General features: G+C 36.4%; 1 protein-coding gene across 3 annotated transcripts in view; it reads right to left on the bottom strand.

Moving 5' to 3' along the window:
* The window catches only part of LOC135116764 (lachesin-like), a 95,041-nt gene that overhangs the window by 14,416 nt on the left and 57,706 nt on the right, over positions 1-22,919 (bottom strand). For all 3 annotated transcript variants that reach the window (XM_064034318.1, XM_064034319.1, XM_064034317.1), the window contains exons 3-6: positions 19,278-19,384; positions 9,014-9,221; positions 6,653-6,814; positions 1,979-2,107 (exon numbers count right to left, since the gene is read on the bottom strand). In XM_064034318.1, coding sequence (XP_063890388.1) covers positions 1,979-2,107; positions 6,653-6,814; positions 9,014-9,221; positions 19,278-19,384 — 606 coding nt within the window. The remainder of the gene's footprint in view (positions 1-1,978; positions 2,108-6,652; positions 6,815-9,013; positions 9,222-19,277; positions 19,385-22,919) is intronic.

The following is a 22,919-nucleotide window of genomic DNA, read 5'->3' as shown; positions in this document are numbered from 1 at the left end:
GGGTCGATTTGATGCTCATTAATCAAGGAAGGCAACTAGATATTTTTTTATCTGGATATGCGATATAGTTCCCATGGAATGCGGATGAAACGACAAGAAATGGTGACCCACAATATATTCATTTATTTATTTATTTAACAGTTTATGTACACACACAGAATACAGAGAAGAAGAAAAATAGAACAGATAGTACAAAGGCACAGCTTATTTCATTAGAAATCTCTTCCAGCTGGCCCGTTATGAGAGAGTTAGAATAGAAAGAGATGCAGATAGAGTGCGTAAAAAGAAAAGAAGCTATAACTAACATAAAATAATCACTAACTTAACCTAAATAAGTATATATAAAATATATATCAATATATATATATATATGTATAAAAATATATAAATACACTAAATACTATAAGCATCTATGATGACAAGGAAAGATAGTGTTCCTTCAACTTGCGTTTAAATACTAGACAGATTTCATCATAGCAAGTGCATAAATTACAGGTTCCTACATATCTGCATCAATATCGTCCAAATCAAGACAGTTTGTGTTCGCTCAAACAGGTCAGGTTCGTAACGATAATGCATTGAAATCTTCGCAATTGGGAGCCATCTCAGCCCTGCTGCCGGCTGGTCGAAATCAATAATGACATAACAATACAGTGAGTGTGTAATGCGCCTATAGTACGTGGGTTTATAAAGGATTAAACAAACATTTCTTACATATAGTCATTTGTTTTTGTACCTATATTTCTGAATTATTGAATAAGTGGTTACCTCAAGTATGATTCCCGGACAAATAAGTGCCAATGTTACTTTTATTAGTCATCAACATGATTGCATTTTCTAAGTGCATCTTGAATACTGACTGACTAAAGGTGAGGAAAACATATTGAGAAAAACAGGACTTTAAAGTCTGAAGTCGCAAATCCGCCTTGAGCAAGGCATGGTGATTAACGTTCATTCCTGTTCTGTAAGAGGTCAATAACCTACGGTGGGAAGCATATATACCTTGTTTCTACCAAGCAAATATACCTTATTTCTACCTAATAAAATTGGTTAAGTGTAGCAACAGTGACGTCATAACCAGCAATCCAGTCCACATTGTCACCGCTGCAAATTCGCTCAGTCCATAATGGAAAACGAGCAAGAAGCTGTAATCTAGTAATACGCCAGTGTACGTGAGACAATTGTGGATTACGGCGAATCCCCAGTGATTTTACACGCAATTGCTCCGATTGAATCCGACTGAGCAATATCTTGTGCTGGACAATCAACCAGAACTGGCCATGTTATGGTCTAATTCTTCCAGTTACTGTAGATATTGATAGCTATTGCTAATCTGCTGTAACCTACTCGACCACTGGGTAGCTATTTTTCCAAAAGAATGTATCTGGATAAAACTAAAAGTGAAATTATTTTAATTTTTGACACCCATTTTTTTGGGTAATTTCTTAAAATGGCAACATCAAATAAAATATAGCCACGCTGTTCTGAATAAATTACTCCGTGGGTCTATTCTGAGGTCTGTACTGATAACCGTAGCTGATTTTCGAAATTAAACAGATGTGAGAATAACGGCTTAAACTGTTTTGAGAACAATACCCGGTTCACGTGGTTTATGTCTGACAACGACGTGGTTCACGGACCGCAGAAAGCTTAACTTTGTCATGATTTACATACTCCGCCTTGCAGCTGTTACCGAGTAGTCGAGTCAACATAACATCACTCGGAGAAAACACTTTAGTCATAGTAATCCATATTTCCATAGTTGAAGATTACTTACTTAATACTCTCGCATAGAATTAAGCAGAATTTCTTTTACAGCTAAAAAAATAAATCTATTCGAGATTTTTACTCATTATATCGGGCGACGAAAAACCGAACGCACGTTTTCACGTGTCATCGTTTGAACCGGCTGCAATTTTCAATTATTGGCTGTTCGAGCTGAAAATCCGCTAGTGTAAAAAAAGTAATCAATACTCACATTCAACATCAACAATGATTCTCTTGGAAACGGAAGGCGGCACCGCGTTAGTGGCGATGCACAGGTACGCCCCCATCTCCGTGCGGCTGATGCGTTGTAGGCTCAGAGTGTCGCCTTCATACACCGTCACTAGAACAAACAGTACTGTTAGATGAGGTAGTAAGAGACACAGGGTGCGCTGTTGGAAAACGTGTTAGAGTGCTCGTGTTAAATGAAAAATTTGTGATTTTTTTTACTCCCTATTTTGATGTTACCAAGGTGAAAGACATTTCTGAATAAGGATACTTAATATTTTTTCGTTATATTTTTATTGTAATTGAATAATATTTGTTAATTCGTTAATCGCTTGGATCAAAATGAAAACATTACTATTTATACAATATAGAAGCTTCATTATATAAAACATTAAAATATAGTCTATCCGTTATGCAACTTTTTCAAGTTGCACATATAATTCCAGACCAATTTGCTGTAAAAGTTGTGTCCTAAAGCGAAAAGTTCAGCGATTTCTATAATTAAGTCTCATTGAAGTTACCTAACAGATATATAAAATGCAACGCTGTATATACACATAGCAGAATTGAAATAAAGAAATCGCTTTATTATATACTGATGACTAATAGACAATCATTTTCCAGGTCATGACTAAAACCTTCCTCATCCGTGCTCCCAAACTAGCAAAATTGAGGTCATTTAAAACTATCTAGAGGTGGAGGTATAAAAATTAAAAATTCGTGGCTCGTAGCGGCCGGGTCGGCGGCCATCAAGTGGCCAAATGAGTTTGCCTCTATTTACAATTACGTACCGTGCACCTCGCAATGAATGTAATGAGAGAACGCTCTCGCTCGCTACTTGAATACATTAAGCAATTAGTGCTTCACCCTGCACCCTCTACTTGTTTTTAATGTTTATTTTATTGTTTACATTGTTTATTATACAGCCGGTTAGGTTTGGCAATCGGCTGGCGCGCTATTTAGTTCCAACTGTTCAGACTCGTGTTAATGGCCACAATAAAAATGCGATATTGAATAATCTGCTCTGTTTGTGATTAGTTTATTTGTCGATGATATTGTTGCTGGAAAGTGATTGGAATATCCAATTGAATCATATTATTATTGTTGAATTTGTATATAAATCAGGCCGTACATAATCAATTTGAAATACTAATTATGCTAAAGTGCCATTCAAAATGTACAAGTCCCTAACACAAAGCGCTCCTAAAGCGGAGCGTTTAGCACATAAATAATTGAGTAACAATGTCACAGCTCCACAAAATTAAAATTGAGCTCGTCTAGTCACCCTTTCATTATACAACGAGCTAGCTAGAGTAGTTAACTAAGTGAGACGATTACAGCTTGCTCAGCCAGATGACAGCTGTTCCCTCCTTTTACTTTTATATTCCAATCTAGGAGGCAAAAATGAACTTACATTTTCTTAAATTGCAATGCATTTTAGAATTTTAAAAAGATTCTGGAGCTAAAAATGTTGTTTCTTCTTTCCCATTTGCTACATTATTGAGGCAAGGAATAAAGTACAGCCGCCGCCGAGTTCCGCGCTTCACTCTTCAGCGTCAAATCTAAATGTTTTCAGAAAAAACTTGGCATAACAAGTTTTATTCATCAGCGCGGGGTACTCGAGTCCTCCCATTCAGCGCGAGCAGAAAGGGTACACCGCGACCGTATTAATTCAAACAAAAGATTAACACGTATAGAATCGAATACGGGAGTTTTTCGATGGCGGCCGTAATTAAAACATCCGTCGGCACAAACATACATGGGAATGACAGCAGGGGAGAGGGTCACACACAATTAGCGACGAGCACCTCTCCACACCACACGTTAATTTTACTCTGTACAAGGAAATCGCTCTTGAAATTAAACTCAATTTTTGGACGCCTTTGTCGGCGCGCGTCGGGTACTCTCAACCGGTTTAATTTGGTGGCACAACTCAGCTTTTCCGTGCCTTAATTATCTATAAAGAGGTTTTTTCTTTCTCGAAATTAGGCTTAATCCTGGTGCTGAAGTGGGGGCCATGTTGGACGCGGGGTAAAGATGGCGCGAAGTGGTTTTGTTATCATAACTGCAGCGTGGTAGCACGGGTGTACTCAAGTGCACGTAATTGGGTGTTGTGTTTATGGCACAGCAAGAGAAGAGCTCGTGTTCTGTTTTTTTTTTAATTAAACTCGTTGTAAAGTGCAATGAGCTGTCGAGTAAGTACCTATTTGTGTTAAATTACGACGTACCTAGTATTCAATTATTAGTAATACCTATTCCTGATCAATTCCAAAGAATATCGTGTGGGTCAACAACCATATAACAAAATTTTTGAAGCATGTTTTACTAATGTAATTTCATAACCTACTTCATAACTCCTAATACACGACAAAGTTCCAAAATATAAAAATAAAAGACTATCCGTAGATAGTAATAAAAGCCAGCAAGGTCCACGGATGCTGGCTCCACTTTATTCTCTATTAGTTAATGGTTCGGGAACGTTGCAATAGTATTAGCTACACGGCCATCGCCGGCCATTACAGCCGCATTAGGAAATGCAAACAAAACCAACTTTATGGGAAAAGGGGAGGAAACAATTGCATAAGTAGCGATAAAACGCCAAATGTTGGTGCGGTATGGCCGTAATGATTTCCTTAGTGGAATCAGAATTCTGATCGGATTCCGCGAAGGGAAACTAACATGGCTTGGGGTACTAATAGGCGGCATTAGCATACATAATACTCCTATACAATAAGGGGTTAAGCTGCACTCAAAAATCTTGCTGAAGTTATTTCTCAAAGGAAATATCCTACTTCATAGTTTTAACTAGCGGTTTCACGCGTATCCCATGGGAACTACTCTACGTTCCCTATTGAAAAGGTGCTGAAGAATTGACTATCTAAAACGATCTATAGGTGTGTTGAGTAGTCCAGGAGATTATAGCGTTTAAACTAAGGGTTCAACCTTTTAATATTAGTTTAGACAGATGAATTTACAAAAAGCAACACTTTTGTAAATTCGTCCGTGTCAAGACCTATATCAGCCAATAGGAAACCAAACCCATTTTCTATTTAAGCTTACAACATTTTTATTCCGACTTTAATTAAGTTTAATTTAGTGTTTCAGCAGTAGCAGCCCTAAGATCTGTAGTTGGCAGCAACAGCTGCGCTCTGCGGGTTGTACAAATATATTATATCGCGCAGCAAACATGCTCCCACGTAGTGCACCGAGCAATGTTCACTGCGACTCGTGGATGTTTAGTACAGACAATGTTGGTAAGGAGAGGGTTAAGAGTCAATTGAGGAAGAGTAGTTGAAAGTAAGAAAAAAATCTTAATACATATATGTGGGTATTGTTCTTATGGAAAAGTGCTTACTATAATGACAAAGAATCTGGACCTCACAAGCTCAAACAATCCATTTTACCTTCAGTTTCCTACATCCAATGTAACATTGTATCACTTATAAAAAAATCAAACTAATAAACTGCTATTCAGGTATATTTTACAGTACCGGCGAGAGAATTGTACAAAATTGTACCAACTTAACTCCCGAAGACTTTGTATCGAAAAATGAGGATAAAGATATTGTAGAGACAGTTCGTTTTTATGACAAAATTAAAACTAACTGGGTATTATTTCACGTTTATTGCGAGCGCCGTGCAGAAGTCGCGACGGCACAATCAGAAGAAATGTGCCCAATAAAAACTAAATGAACCGTTTTCATAGTTTTATTGATATCTATACTTATACAAAATAGTATTTACCTGTCCTAGTAATTACTTTACTACCTCTTTGTTGATGCACTCTCTAAGGATTCTCCAATTACTGACAATGCTCATTTAATACCATTTGTAGGTACAGTAGTAGGTATGCAAGTGAAGGTTCTTAGAAACTTTACTATCAAACAAAGGCATATTCTAGAAAACCTAGAGCTATCTGTTTTGGGGGAAAACTTTTGTTGTTTCAATATTGTAATTGTTAGTGTTCTTGAGGAGGATCAACTATAATAAAATATGATGAAGTTGTTCCAAATAAGATAAATTCTATAAAGTCGTAGATATAGCTAAATTATATCAAAGTTATGACGTTAAAACAGTGTTAAATAATTATAAATACCTAACAAAATACCTCAAAACAAAGTTTGGCTCATTACAACATTCAACAAAAAATAAATATTCACAACCCTAAAAATTCTCTTGAAAATAACGAGAAGATGAATTGCATTTTAACAGCAATTGGCAGTGGGCTATCAGTACGGTGTGCAGTGTAGATAAATCGAGTGGCGCATTCGCTACTAATTGACACGCAATTAAACAACTTTGCTGACGCTACTGAACTTTGGTTGCTTGCCTTCAAATGCGCTTTTACTTTGTGTCTTGTGGGAGCCGAGTTTTGTAAGTTTTCGCAATTATGACCTAAGTTTTTTAGGTAACTGGAGCAATCGTCAACTAATGTGTCACACTTCACTATTAGTTGAGTTGGTATTGAAAATCATTTCTTTGATGAGAAGGCTTTCCACGCTCAAAAACTTTTGTAGGTTATTGCTATATTATCTGTAGATTTAATCAATTTAATAGCTTCCTGGCATCTTAGAATATTAGTGCAAGGATTTTATATTAAGCGTTAATTTTAAAAGTTCATGAAATAAGTGCACCATCCATTTTATTCCTCGTTGCTTACCTTTCTTCCTCCTATCCACAGAGATGGGTTGTCCGTCCTCCCGTCGCCACATGATCTTGGGCGTGGGGAAGCCATCAGCCTTGCACACCAGACTGATGTTCTGGTTCTCACGCACGGCTACTGCTGACTGTGTGCTCTCCTCATCCAGGATGTTGGGGGGCACTGGTGAGGAAGACAGTGTTATTAAGTAAATTAAAGGCTTCATCTATTCAATGACACAAAAATAATAGCTGAGTAAGTAAATAACAAAATCCTCTGGTACCAACTGTAAATAAAATTTTTATTGCTGAAAAGCTCACAACAATGTGAAACATTTTCCGTTCTTTCGTTTGATAAACCATCCCTAAAAATAAAAGATGTAGATTTAGAACACGTAAGCGGCCACAAGTTGTGCCCTAAAGCAATAAAAACAAGATAAAAACTACGTGGCACGTTTAAAATGCAAACACGAGAAAAAACCACCGCTTTATTTCCACTTAAAAGTTTGTAGGAAACGGCCATATAAAAGACTAAGTGTTACCCGTATCGGTGATTTGGGAGCGAACCACGCCTACGCCATTTTATATATCTAACATTTCCACTGGGCACCAGATAGGAATGTTATCTCCACTGAATTGTAACTGAGACTTTGGCTACGTTCCATATTTGCTGATTTTCGGCTGGGAGCGCTAAAATTATTTGTTAATAACGACAAATTTAGTTGTGCAGCACTGGAGTAAATACATGCTGGGACGTAAACAATGGCAGCTGTACAAGCAGGGAATGCCAAGAACAGGTAAATTATTGATAGTGCAGATTAGTAAGATGACAGTTATATTGCTCTCGTAAACAACAATTTATGCTTAGATGATATGGTATCGCCGACGTACAATTATGTTCTATCATCCACACGTCCGCTCCTCTCCCAAAATTGTAATTGAGTACGCAATAATGATGTCGAAGTCTTGTTACGCGTGCTTCCACACCAAACAAAAGGCGAGCGTAATCATTTTCGCTACATCACTGGATAATTTACATAGACAGTATGAAACAACAATTAAATTTCGCCAAAGAGTTTATTTCACAAAGCGATAAGAACCAAAAGAAGAAGCTATTACCCCTTTCAAAATGCTAAAGGAAAGTAATTAAAAGTTTCTTCGCTGAGCAGGATCAGCGGTAAACAGGGCCCGTCGATATTTTCCCATTCCTGATTAATAAGTTTCTATTATATTTCCAAAATAGCTTCAGTTGTGAATGAGAACATATAATTACGTGCTAATGGATTCTGCGAAAATGTTCTATAAGTATCGGAATTCAAAAAAATAATTTTCTTGTAAAACATTATATGGGGCTTGATTTTTGAGAACAAATTGGTCGTTAAAAATGGATCGTACTTTTACACCCATGAATATAATATTTTTTGTCAAAAATACTTTACAATCTATTTTTGGTTTACCAACCAAATAACCGTTCACAGGTCACAAACATTTGTAGTAGATCGTAACCAGTTATAGAGCGAGGCATCCATCGCAGTTAATCGTGCGCGTTGCCGTATATCGACGAACTCTAAACTCTAGCTGGCGCGTCCCCCAGGACTCAGCGTTTGATCACGACAGGCGAAAAGTTCAACGCTCCGTGCTATCACGGACAGTTGGATTCACTGACTAATGTTGGGAGGACACTAGTCTATAGAAAGTTGTTATTTTTTTGACCATGTACCTGAGGATGTACCCATCTTTTGGGTATGGTACAAGTTCACTGAGTCTGGATACTTATTAGACTGTTATTTTTTTTTTGTGTGCAAAGAATAACTAAAAGATTGTGCCTCCCCTTTTTCTTTAAGGAGTCTATGAAACTTTTTAGACTGTTCCAATTTTTTTAAGTTATGAAGAATAGTTGAAAGACTGGAACTTCTTTTCTGAAGAAAACAAAGACTTTGCTACTCATTGAAGACACCATCATCATCATCCTCCGAGCCTTTTCCCAATCATGTTGGGGTCGGCTTCCAGTCTAACCGGATTCAGCTGAGTACCAGTGCTTTACAAGAAGCGACTGCCTATCTGACCTCCTCAACCCAGTTACCCGGGCAACCCGATACCCCTTGGTTAGACTGGTGTCAGACTTACTGGCTTCTGACTACCCGTAACGACTGCCAAGGATGTTCAATGACACCCGGGACCTACAGTTTAACGTGCCATCCGAAACACAGCCAATGGTGTCTAAGATATACTTAGAAAGTACATACAAACTTAGAAAAGTTGCATTGGTACTTTCCTGACTTGGGATCGAACCCGCGCCCTCACACTCGAGAGGTTGGTCCTTTACCCACAAGGCCACCACGATTGAAGACACCATCAGTGATACACAAAAAAACACACTCACCAACAACCTGCAGATATCCCACTTGGCTGATCATGGGGTTGGTGTTGACCTGACACATGTAGTAGCCGCGGTCCTCCTGCTGGACTTGGCTGACGTGCAGCAGCCACGTCATGGCATTGTCGTGCGAGACGCTGAACCGCGCCAGCCGGGTGATCACGTGCCGGTGGATCGTGAGGATCATCTGACGGTCGATGTGGATCCACGCCACCTGGGGATAAAGAGAACGGTTTGTCTATAAAGGTATGTAGAGTATATCTGAAATGAAGAAGATAGGTGGTGTCATATTGACATGCCATGATCACAGGGTTATAAACTAAAGAATTCTTGGAGTTGAATTTTCCTCAAGATGCAAGATGACATGGGAAAAATACATTCTCTCACTTTTACTAAGTATATAGGAAGTAAGACCACCTCATTCATAAAGGTAGACCAGGCACATAGCTTCAATGAATTTGAGTAGGATTTAAAATACAACCATACTTCACTATATTCTACAATTGTGTTTTAATCCAAAATGTCTCCATTCGAAATTCTGAATTCAACCAAAAAGTAGAAAGGAGTCCAAAAAGCTCTAATCCATGAACTGAGAACACTAAATATCCCACAAAAGTTGTGCCATCAAAGGAACGAGTTATCATTTGTCCGTCGGACCAGTTGATATATCGAGGCAAGCCACTCGTACTACAAATTCGCTACCTGAGTAATAAAACTAAAATAGAAAGTTTATTGCGGCTGCTTTTACTATATCCTCGTGAAATTTATGCCGCTCTGAAGTCACGTTATTGGTCGGGAATGGATTGAACTGTAGTATAAATTCACTTCTAACTCGATCGGAAATTGAATTCAAACATACCGCCGTCCTATTATGTAGTATCTAAACTGATTGTTCTCTTTGTGCATTATATTTTCATTTTAGTGGGTACATTCGTTTAAGTTCATTTGTTTTGGTTATTGCGTTTTTGTTATTTAATTTTCAAAGTTAGCAGCAAACTAGGCACTTATTACTCCCACGTACCTAATTCTATTTTAATAATACAATTTGTATACTTTTGAATTTGAAAGCATTCGCAGAAATATTTGTATGTATATCAAGACCTATTTATATATCTTACCCCAAAACCACCCCAAGTAATTTTAGGAAGTGGTGTAAAACATACACCTTCCACTAGTAGTTGAGTGGTGAGGAAGAAGGCGCTCCTTATGTTTTATAGCCGTTTTAAACTTCCCAGTTTACGGCCACACGTGACTAGAGTGACACTGACGAACTACTGACATACGGATATACATACATAGCCAAATATCTGGGATAGTGCAAAATTATTGCTAAAGTTTCTACTTCAAAATAATATGTCACAAGATGAACAAAACTTACTTTTAAAAACATACAAATGCTATTTTTAAAAGCTTATCGTATTATAAGATTTTATAAACACCCTTTGTATTGAACTATAGACTATTGAGAAATATAATCCATAAAGCAAAGATCCAAAACACCCAAACAAAAGATAAATAAAAGCCGCCTCAGATCGGAACTCCTAAAGCTCCAAATCTGTTTCTATAATTCTATCTTCGGCGAGATAGACAAACAGATAAGACCACCAACAATCCTAAAACCAAACGACAAACTGCGAAACTGGCTTACCCACGCGGCGTTGTTTACTTTCCCGAAGTGTGGCGGCCGGCGGGACTCACAGCTGCCGCACTGCGCAACACTCGATACAGTGCATATTTCACGAGACCTGACTCGGATACCCCAGACTCGCGATACAATCGGAATTTTAGTTCCTTCACTTACTTATTTATCCTAATTATCAGACCGGGAACGTTTGTGAGGCGACGATTGCGGAGAACACTGCTGCAATAGCGTACTGAATTATATATCTCTATTCATGAGATCGGAGATTTTCTACCCTTTTGTTCCTGATCCCGTAGCAAGAAGTTTAAATTCTGAATTTAATGGCTTGAATTATTCCTGATTTTTACGGTATGATAAACAAATCATGCATTATAAATAATGGTTGATTACTCCCAGAGAGCGCGGAGCATTTGAGGGCAGACAAAAAAATGTACTTTTTCAGTTCCCCTTCAGACAAAGAGTGATGATACATTATTTATTCAACAGCGAGACTTTCGATAAAACCCATCTTGTTTTGTTTATCTGACTCCAGAAAGACTTCAATGTCTGTAAGAATAAAAAGTACAGTAGTATTTACTTAAGCCATACATGATACATAATAGGCTTGGTAGGAAGATTATATACATATGCAAAAGTACCTACTGTTTTGTTCACCACAAACCAAAATAAGTTTAAAACTCTTTTAATTTTCCAGACGAAAAGCCCGTTTAATAACAGACACAATTTCAATATTTTATTTGTCGTGGTCCCGATCTGCGCCCCCGATTCTAAGCTCATGAACAATTTAACGAACCCACTCTTTGCTCATTGATAATACAGAAGACTCAATTTGGAAACTTAACGGTTGAATTTCGATCACAAAGCGCCACACTGGGATAATTCTCGGTCGAATTAGTCGTTATTATAAATCAATGCTTTTCGACCTCTGCTGCTATTAAGAGCAATGGCGGATTTGTGATTAAGTGACGTCATAATTTATCTGGCAGAGTTCCTGGTATTAATAAAGTGGCGCCGGCTGCGAGTCCTACTCACCTTCACTCTATTAGCTTTCAACGAGATGAGTTATAGTCTATTGAATATCAGTTACAATGTTCTGGTTTTGTGCGCTAGTTCAAAGTTTGTTCGTAAGTAGGTGCTCCCACTTCACTACGGTATAAATTAAACTTGTTCTAAGAAAAGGTTGGGATGGTTATTAAGTTTGCTTAGAAATTAACAGCTTTTGACGTATTAATCGGTTATGATAGTTTAAATATAGAAAGCTTGGGATCAGTCAGAATTTTTTAATTTAAAATAGTCAGAAGTTAAGTTTCGTTAATATTGGCGCCCACCGTGGGACTGGTGACAGTATGCATCTTGAAGAGAGTAACGTGCTACATTGTCACCGTAACGTGTGCCATGTAATTGCATTACGCCAGAGTTTGCGCTGCATGCAAAATATTGAAATTGTCGGCTAATATTCCTTTGAGCATAAAGTGTTGAAAGATATTTTAATGAGTTTCTTGTTAAATAAACTCTTGGCATTTTAAGTTTAGGTGAGAAACTTGTACCAGCGCCGAACAAATTGCGTTAAAATAACCTTTTGTAGATTACCTATGTTAAAAATATATTTACATTTATTTTGGTGGAGTAATTTTATTTACTTGTTTTGTTTATACCACAAATAAAACAATAAACCTCAATCATAATCAAAAAATGTAATGAAATACAAATATCGGTAGGACATGAATATCCGATATTTTATTTGGGACTTCAGTAAATCATACATTTTACTACCTACCTTGCTATATGTATACCTTTTCAGTTCAAATACAAACTGAACAACTATTACAAAGACAATAACATAAAAACCTAAACAGACGAACACAACAACGAAAAAACAAGAAAGTATATAGGAGCACAATTAAGCTGTCATATTACAGAGACCACGTCGTTTCTTCTGAAACTTTATCACACAAAATCCACCACTTAATCACATAGGAAATGGCACGTGAACAAACAAGCTGTAAGGGCATAACTCCGTGAAAACTTGGCACTCGCGAGCCGCGCAAAGCCCTTTAAGCCTCTTTGCCCCCTTTTTATATCCCCACCACATACTTAACGGCAATTTCAAGCGTGCCTTCATCCAATGGTACTTTGGCCCGTTTGAGCTCCGCGCTCCAATGTTTTGAATTCCGAATTCGAAACTATTGACTTTTGAAATATTAGTTTTGTTTTGTTCGGTGACGGCGCTAAAAGTTTTCGATCCGGTGTCAATGTATTGTATATTGTTTTCTTTATCAATACTTTTTGTGATAGAAGTTTTTGATACAATATTTTGAGCGTTTTTGGAATTACGGAAAGTTTTTTTTAAGTTTTTGTAACTTTCGATTAAAAGTAGTTTTCATGTAACAACAAGACATTAGGTACCTTTATCAGAGATCATGAGATTCATTTACTTCACCACAGTGTAAGTCTAAGCTTAGTAAAGTTTAAATATTTTACACATTTTTAAGACATAATAAAATGATTACCTTTAAAATAAATGAACAAAAAAACCCTCACAAAACGCCTAATATAATCCAAATGATCGTATTTTCCCTACACCCACATAGCGTCGGTCCATTTATTAGGTGCAGTCCACACGAGTGAGCAAACATGTTTGCTCGACAAGTATTTGTTCGGCCCCGTGTTTGTGTTGTGTTATCTGTGACGCCACAACTGCCATCCTTGTTCCAGACTTATGTACGGGATTAACTGAACTTAGTCTCCAGATTATTTTAAGTCAAGACTGGGATCAGCTGCGTTGTAAGGTTAAGATTTTGGTACAATTTCAAGTTTTTTTTTCTTTGTAAATATGAAATAGGAGGTGGTCCTAAAATTGTAAAGCAAAGGTACTCAGCTACATCCGGTTAGACTGGAAGCCGACTCCAACATAGTTGGAAAAAAGGCTTGGAGAATGATGAGGATGAGGTTGTTCTAAAATTGTAATGACGAATGCAATAATAAGTCGAGTAGTTAGTTATGTAGCCTTCAGTTAATTTTAATATTAAGCCTACAAAAAAGTATCATGAAATTTTATAAGTGAACGACTCAGAATAGAATCTCCGTTATTATAAGACCACTACCTACAACTACTTTAATAAGCAAAATAATAATATTTTCCAGTAGATAGGTACTCGCTTTGCACATAAAATCGTTTATGACACCTTGAACAAGTGTACGGAGAGAAAACGTTATAAAAATGACTATTTTTATTACCGAACACCAACGCTGACTTTATTTTGATATTTTCGTAGTAGCAACCTCGCAAAAAAGGTCTCTCTATAAATATAAAACTATATATATTTTTCCATGGAAGCTATCATTACATCGATATAGTTCTGGAGTTTGGAACATGAAATTGGTCGCAGGTGCGATCAAGGAGAAGAATAAAAGTATTTCCAAAAATCACTTAAGGTCCCAACATAATCCGTGCAGGTTATAAACTTGGGTTCGCAGTCGGCCCCGCCTAAGGTATATTTGATTAGGGTCCCTTGGGCTCTCTGCTCATACTGCTATTTTTATTTGGTTCGTATTAAATTGTTTTCAAACGATACCTTTTGTTCAATTTATTCGAATCCTACATAATAATATTATGAGAGCTTATTTGGTTTTAATTTGGATGTCGTAATGATAATATTTTGGTTTACATTCTGTGGGTTTGTGCATTTAATGTGAAGGACCTTTTTTTGGCTCAAAATAAACATGGAAAATCACACACTCATACTGAAACGCCATTCAATTTTAAAGACGGCTCAAATCATTCTTTTACTTTCCCACTTACGTTAATTACTTCGACAGAAATACTTTTGAGTAAGATTTAAAGTGGCATACAGTATGACTACATCGAGGTAATTTTTATTTTCTGACCTTGACTCGACCTTACTAATTTCAAAAAATATCCATCTTTCAAATACTACACCGAGTACATTTGCACGTCTGTTATAAAATGAAGTGTTTGTTTAACTTCGATATGAAAACCAATAATCGTGGCGAATGTCCGGCTAATTGGATAGTATTCAGTGTTAGCACACCTCGCTGTTTTATAAACACACCGACAATCAAATTAACAAAATTGATGTTTGCTCTGAGCCGCCAGTCATTGATATTCATGGAACTATTAACGAATTATGAACTAATTGATATTGCATCATTGTTAGACTGACGTTGCCTATATTTTTCAACTAATTATATTTCATGTGGTAAGCCCATAATATTTATTGTTAGCCCGTATTTTACGTCTTAAAGATAACTTAGGGTAGGCAAGTACATCGTATAAAAGACTATATTAATAGCGTATTTAAAAACAATTTCAGCATAAATCCACAAAAGATGAACCATTAAACAAAACAGCAGAAGATTAAACAAATAAACTTGAGCTAAACGACTCGAAAGCCAACATACATCAAGTCATCTACATCTACTGATATTCGAAATAAACCTTCTTTGAAATTGCCTCAAAATTCAAAATTGCCTTCTACCAAGTATTTACGAGGAGAACGTTACAGGATAATAGGGATCGTAAAATAAAATAAATAATTAGGACTGAAGCACATTCATGAATAAGTTAATTGTTGCAAGGGCTCCTTCACTTAATTACTGTTGGGGAAATATGACAGTGGCAAGTTATTGGCTGAAGGATTGTGAGCTAAACTTGTTTGTAGAGGACGCTAAACGTACAGGGTTGTGGTGTCGTGGATTTAATGAGAGGTGACACCTTTACCTAAACGATTAGGGTGATTTTTTATTAATAACTCGGAATTTTAAGATAAAAAAATTGAACGATGTTGTCTGTGTTTGACTATGAAAGGATTAAATTGAAATGATTCCAAAAAATATTTTATTGTTCGGAAGCGTCACTATTCCCAGGTACCATAGGCTATTCATTTATTAGTTTTATCAGCGAAAAAAAGCTGGTCTGTAGTAAATAACTTTAAATATATCGGGGGCTATGTATGTATAACTACTACTATGCATAATTTAATACAAACAGACACTAACACAAATTATAATTACAATTATCACCATACCTACCTCTATATACCAACCAACTGACCTACAATATACCTACCTATATATAAGTACAGGCAGGTGTCCCGAGCACATAATTGTCGCCGAGCAGTTAGCTTGCACATCCATTGTGGCGAACAAGACAATGTACTTAATGAGAGACGCCAAACCAAATTAAATTGATATACTGACGTGATAATGTGCACATTATTGTGTTTTAGATTAGATAAAATATTAAGGACTTATTAACCTAAGTAATCACTAAGGTGCAAGTTTACTGGCTGGCGGCTATGCTTTCAGTTTCAGCTAAACTGATTCTGATGTTGAAAACTAAACTTCAGTAAAACTACGTAACTTTTTGTTATCTACATGTGTGAAAGAGGTTTTCTTAGGATATGTGTGAAACCGTAACAAATAAAGTGTAAGTAACTTCGTCTGTCTGTCGCGCTTTCATACCAAAACTACTGGCTCGATTTAAATGAAATTTGGTAAACAGGAAGTCTAGAGTTTGAAAAAAGATATAGACAAGACACGACAAGACAAGAAGTAGTTCCTTTGGGAAACAAAATTGATAGACCCTATCAATTTTGTTTAACTTTATCAATTTTGTTTGCCTTTTACCAGGTAGCGACAAAAGGAAGGTTATGGTTTTTCGTTAAGCAATCCACAGATAATACATTCTATTATTTTCCTCTTACATTCCTTAAATCCCATCGACATACGTATAAAGATTTACCCTAATCCGTTACAGACACGTGAGAAAATATTCCCTAAGTCGTGAGCCATAAGCCCCTTGAGGAGACGCGTCGCAACGTGCAGTTCGGATGCAATGTGGCAGAAATGCATTACTTGTGACGAGGGTAAGTGGTTAACTAAGACTAGCTGGATGCTTATGTGTTTTATGTCAGTCTGCACTTGAGTCAAACTTACTGTCTGTGTGTACTAAAAGGTAAAATAAATGTGAAAATTTTTGTATATATCTGATTTCATTTTCAGTATAAATGCTGAATTTGCATCCGAATATTATTTTTGTGTTCCATAACAAGACACATAAAGCTACGTATCAAATGGCAATGTATATAACCCGCTGACAGTCATCATCATAATGTAGGTACAATTAAACTTCGTAAGTAACGTCGCAAGTTATCAAACAGAATCCACGTAAAACTGTTGACGAACTTACAGCACCAAGTTCTTTGTTCAAACGGAGTTGTAAAGGCGAGTGTACACGGCACAGCTCGCGCGATAATTAGTGAAATGGTCTGGGCGTACATTATATCTAAATGTTGCGCTCATATGCGCCGTTCATGAATAAGTTAATTGGTTCACTGCAACTGTTAGCGTTAGGCGGGGTGCACACGAGGTGACGTCATAAAAATTGTGTAGCATCTGCCTTTTTTGAGAGTAAATATGTCAAGCGGTTTGCAAAAAAAGAAAGTGAGATGTTGTGGAATTTTTATGTTTGTCAATTTTATGTAGTCATTTAGTGAAATCGTCTTTTTATCTTGTTGTAAACTTGATGTAGGTACATAAATGTACAAAAGCGATTTGGTAATGGTACATAAAATTAAACCCAAGATATTCTCAAAAAAAATTTTGAACAATATAAAATAGAGCAACCTTTGACTGGCTAATCACGGAATGTTTAGGAATATTATGAATGCAAAAGTACCTATATCAGACCATATGTTCAGCGTTCACGCCAAAACGTCTAAAACCTGAAATAGGCTACTTTTATGTGGCTACGTAAAGCAGGGGAACACCTAGTTTACAATATTCTCTTTAATCATTAAACGTAGCATTAACCCGGCAGTTGGTAATCGCACTTTATGTAAGTACATACATTGTATAGTTTCACAGTATAACTGCGACTCATCTAAAAAAGGATTACGTAGTGCGATATACACAAAGGTTAACGTGGATCTAACCGCGCGTTTGGCCGTGTTAGTTACACATACCGCACGCCGTTAACCGCGGCATAACCGCAACATAACGTTTAGTCTTACTCGGTAACTGTCTATCCCTATCCCACTAACAATGAACTTTATTCTGTTTGTACTTTCAAAAATATGAATATAAAATAAGCTCGCCAAACCCAATAAAAAATACAAAACCCTTTTTGCAGATTATGAAACAAAATTTATTATATCAATATTTGATAAATCTTTAATGCGTGCCTCATAAAATATTTGATTCGAAAAATAGAGATGAATATAGAATCGGATTTGAAAGCTAAATCCAGTATTTGTCTTAGATCTGCAGCGAGCCTAACGGCATTGTACGGCGGTACACTTAGCTACCTTTGTACCCGCTATGACGTTGAACTTAATGAATAACCGTGGCGCGACTGAAATACAGCCTGAAATTACTGCATTAATTCCTTCAGCGATATTTATTATAGCGTAATAATTAGTGGAGGAGACAGGGGCTCCGGAACAAAGGGGCGTGTCGCGGAACCCTAGACCTATCTTTTTATTAAAATGTGTAAAGACGTTAAATTATACAATTAATTAGGATGATTAATGCTTCTAAGGAGGGAAGATGAGAAAAACAGTGTAAGAAAAGGTGGATAAGATACTCTTGTTTTAATTAAGTTATTATTCTCACGGCGCTTGATTTTGCAAACTAGACCCTATAAAGCTTACGTAAGGAAAGTTAGATATTGATGCTGTAACATCATTTAAAATTAAATGAACAGATTAAAAAATTACATTGCTTTTAGTATCTATCAATCAAAATGACGATGACGTATCTACCATTAGGTGAAATGACACAAAAAATAGTGACATTTACCCAATACCTATTACAAAATCGTTTTAATTCAACTACTTACAAATTATAATTCACCCCAACACTTATAATTTAAAGACAGCATTAAACTACATTATAAATACTTAAGCATAAAACTTGGCAGAATTAATTCTAGGAATTACGAAATTGGCTTAATAATGGTTGGTACAGCCGCGTATAATATAGCTGGAACGAGTCCTGACGAGATAATTACGTTATATTTCATTGAGTCGAAGGCCGAATGCCGGCGGATCTGTACTGAGCCCATTAACATTTTAAAATATTATAAGTTCACTAGCAGATAGGGTTACAAAGCTCTTATTGTTCCGTTTTACGGAGGGTTATTGAAAATTATGTTCAAAATTTTTTGTGCCCAATTTGGGAAGGAATTTGGAGCTCGGGTGTAGCTAGTTACGTAATGATGTGATTATATTTTATTAAAATTTGTATTTTTGGACGGTGTTTGTCTCGTGTGTGGCTTAACTTTGACAGGTTTTGAATTTTTCAGAATTTAAATAGCTTTTACATTACGTGTATTATTTTCAATAGTTTCCATTTGATTAAGGTGAAATGGATACTGGTTCTTTAATTAAAATTGTATAGTATATTTTAGTTGTAACAGTCATCGGTTTGATCAGTTAACACTGCTTTCCCTAACACAGAAAATATTTGCCGGTTGGTTGCTGAAATTTCTGCTGGTTGGTTGCAGCTGAAATTCTTTCGAAAACGTACTTTTCTCAAATTTCCTTTACTACTACATTCTTCAAATACCTGCAGCAATTTGCCAGCAATGTTGTAATGAAGTCTTACCTTATAAGTGCCAAGGTGTTCGACGACGCAGGGCAGGCTGGCGTCCCTGCCGAGCGCCACCGTCACGTTGGGGATCGGCTCCGCGAATCGAGGCTCCTCCGTCAGAACTGAACAATGGAAAAACATTCTTAGAAAATAAAATTATGAATTTAATTTTATTCACGGAATAGATAATATTATATGCCTAACCGCTATAAAAACCGTAAAAGTAGTTGGTTGCACGGTAATTTTCATACTCATAATTTGTTATATTGGTAATTTCACTGGTGCTTGCAATCCTATTCCCTTCCCTTTCCCGCACATACCTCAACGCATTCGTTGGAGCGAGAGGCGACACTAGCGCCCTTGAGTAGTGTGTGCAACATAACAAACAAAAAAATGGCTGACAACGCGCGCGAGAGCTCACGTCTCTCTCCGATACAAAAATCGATATTGAGTGGAAAATTGGTGTGATTTGTGTTGAACTTTATTTGTGGCAGTGCTCCTCGTACAAGAAATCGCCGTAGAAGACAACAGGTACTGTGCTCCTTTCCTTTAAGCATACTTTCTTGTTTTGTGTCGCCCGCAGTATGCCGATTTTCCCGTCGCATTTGCAATCACCAGGTTTTCAAATTTTTCGCATCTTTACGAACCATATTGCGTTTCCCGCGTAACCAGCAGTTGTATTTAAATGGCTTAGGCGTGCGTAAGTGTCAGAAATCAATATAAATTATGAACTTTGTATGAAGATTTGTTGTATGGTGTTTAAGGCACAATCCTTCTCTTTCTCCGAGAGAAGACCTGTGCCCAGCGGGACGATAAAAAAGCTGTAACTGTATGAAGATTTGAAAAATAATGGGTTGATTATATGGCCATTGTCGGTTATATAAAAATATTTAATCGAATCATAATTTGAAATATTATGCTTAACAACGAGTTCCGTATAGCACAAGATAGAAACTGGAAAATAATGAATATTTTTTTACAAAACTATCATCAGCTAAATGCCTTTTCTTTCGTTTATTGAATATAATTCATAGCAAAAGTTCATCTGAAAAATGAAACGTTAAAACGAAATATTCATTCATATCGAACAAAATAGAATTTAAGCACTATTCATTTGTTTAACAATGGCTATTCAAATAATGTTGCGATCAAATCCAATAAATGGATGCATCGGCTGACGTTTACAACATCGCACGGTACATTTACTTCATAATATCCTTTCCATAAACTACGCAAATGAACATTTTCCATTTTGCACAATTTCATGTGATTCCGAAATGTATTCGCTCTTAATGTCCTTTTGGTTAATTGAGTAGACAGTGTCTCGTTCGTAATTAGTTTTTAAAAGCGAAGGTTTGAAGCCACCTCTGGAGTATATCGCGCAGTATAAAGTAGCTCATTATCCTCTATGAAATTTGTATTCGGTTCGCGTCTCGGGACAGTCTCCCGTTAATAACTGGAGGTTTAATTACAGCAAACATCCTCAAAATATCAGACGTTCGCAACATCATAAATCCAACAAAATTATCTTTTAAAGCAGTTTGTAAAACCAAAGATATCAACCCTCGCATAAATCACGACAAACGACATATTTTTACAACCGAACGAGTAATATTTGAGATTAAAATTACGAACAAGCACTTGAGGGACAAGTAATATTTTAGAGCGATTCGCAAAGTTCATAGTAACGAGCTATGAATATAACCTTCAGACTTACGACCTTTTTAATGTGGCACGAAAGTGTAACTTTGATAAAATAACGAACAGGCATTTGCCTGGAGTAGAATGTAAAAGCGCTTAGATTGATATTTTTAATCAACCGCGAAGTTAGGAAGGCGGGAGTTGTCGGCTCGTTATGACAAGCAAAATATTGTTTATTACGGAACTTTGGCAAATTTCTCCCCATTCCGGATCGCGGCGGTGATAACGATGAGCTTGTAAAGGGTACGAACAACTTCGCCTGTGAACACACTCACGGACCACGACCAATTTTAGACTTTTTACCTTCTAGGCATTCTATTAAACTGCAGATGTTCATATTTTTACTGAAAGTTCAGAGTGCCTTCATATATTTTATTTTAATTCACTGCTGAAGCCATTTATATGACTTTAGGCCATCAATTACTTGTCTGGCAGTTTTATAGGTATTCGTGGTATTTTTCAAATGTAAGTCAGTGCACCTTTTAACTTAAGTTTTAATAAGCTCTCTATAAAAGTTTTGTGACCAATTATGTGTTGAACAAAATATTTTTTAATAAATTCTATTGTGTGTTGTACATCTTCAAAACTTTCAAGTTAGTTAGTTAAATGAATATAAAATAGATGTTACAAAGTTGTACTGCTTTTTAAATTAAGATGATATAAATGAAGAAATTACATAAATGTTAACATAATACGAGATCGTTATCTATTGTAGATTAAAACATTAACCATGCATGAAAGGCCTAAATCTCATCTAACGTTTATAACCGGATAATACCGGTTCGATAAGGATTAACGTTAACTTTATTACAACATTCAATACCTTAACGGCCCTGTAAACTCTGATCTAATATTTACTTTGAAACCGTTAACATTTACTCTGTACCGTCATTATACGGAAGACAAAATACAGCAAACGAGGAATTACTGCACGTCTTTATAAAAGGGAAAGCAAAACTAAGCGGAATTTGTTCGCCACTCATCGCTGGAAATCGCGACGTTGTGCACACAGCCTAATGATTCATACTTCGCCGAGTATGGTAATTAAAAGTAGCTTGTAAACTCCAGATGTATACATTTCCAAGCAAAAAAGCGACTTTATATACACAAGTACATCGCTAGTAAATGTTCTACCATTTTCCTTTTAGAGAACGACGATAATTTTTTATCAATAGATATTTTTGTGTATCAATGGCACGATATTATTTTGCTCTCGGTCGCAATGATTACTTTCTCAGAATTCAGATTTTTATTTGCGTATTAATATTACAAAGACATCTCGATGAAAAACATGATTTCCTTGTCAGCGTTTATGTTCTATTTTAAAATCTTCTTTATAATTTTTCAATCGGTATTTTTAAGAAAAAAATATCTTTTAATATAAGTACTTGGGACAGATTATTTTGAAGAGACTGATTATAATTTGGCATACCTGAGCAACATCATTATAATAACTTATGCCTTTACGAGTGTGCGGGTATTATGAATTTCAGCACATCGCCATAATATTCCGGTGTAACGTACTATCGTAACATTATGTAGGATCCATCACAAAGGATATAAAACACAGTTTTGCTCTCTCCTCGTCAGCCGTTAATTAACTTACTTGTTCATGAGGCACATTCTTCGACGCACAAGTCTTACTTTAAAATTACTCTTACATTTCGCGTTACTTTAAGCATGGATAAAATATTAATTTTCTAACGCTGGTGTTATGAACTCATTAAATGATTGCACGATATTGTGAAATACCAGCACATTTCATACAATAGGTTATCATAACGATAGCTGAACATATCAAACATTGGAATGCTAGACTAACTCGCCGCAATATTTACCGAGTCTATCGCTTTACCAAAATTCACCGCTGTCCGACACCCCGATAGCTTTCTCTTTGAATAATTTGCAAGTCGAAATGGCAATAAATTTTATATTTTAGACGGAGTTCGTTTCAAA

Source organism: Helicoverpa armigera, chromosome 4 (genome assembly GCF_030705265.1).
Source record: "Helicoverpa armigera isolate CAAS_96S chromosome 4, ASM3070526v1, whole genome shotgun sequence".
Taxonomy (NCBI): Eukaryota; Metazoa; Arthropoda; class Insecta; order Lepidoptera; family Noctuidae; genus Helicoverpa; species Helicoverpa armigera.
Note: the sequence above shows the minus strand (reverse complement) of the source record. Positions and strands in the feature narration are given on the sequence as shown.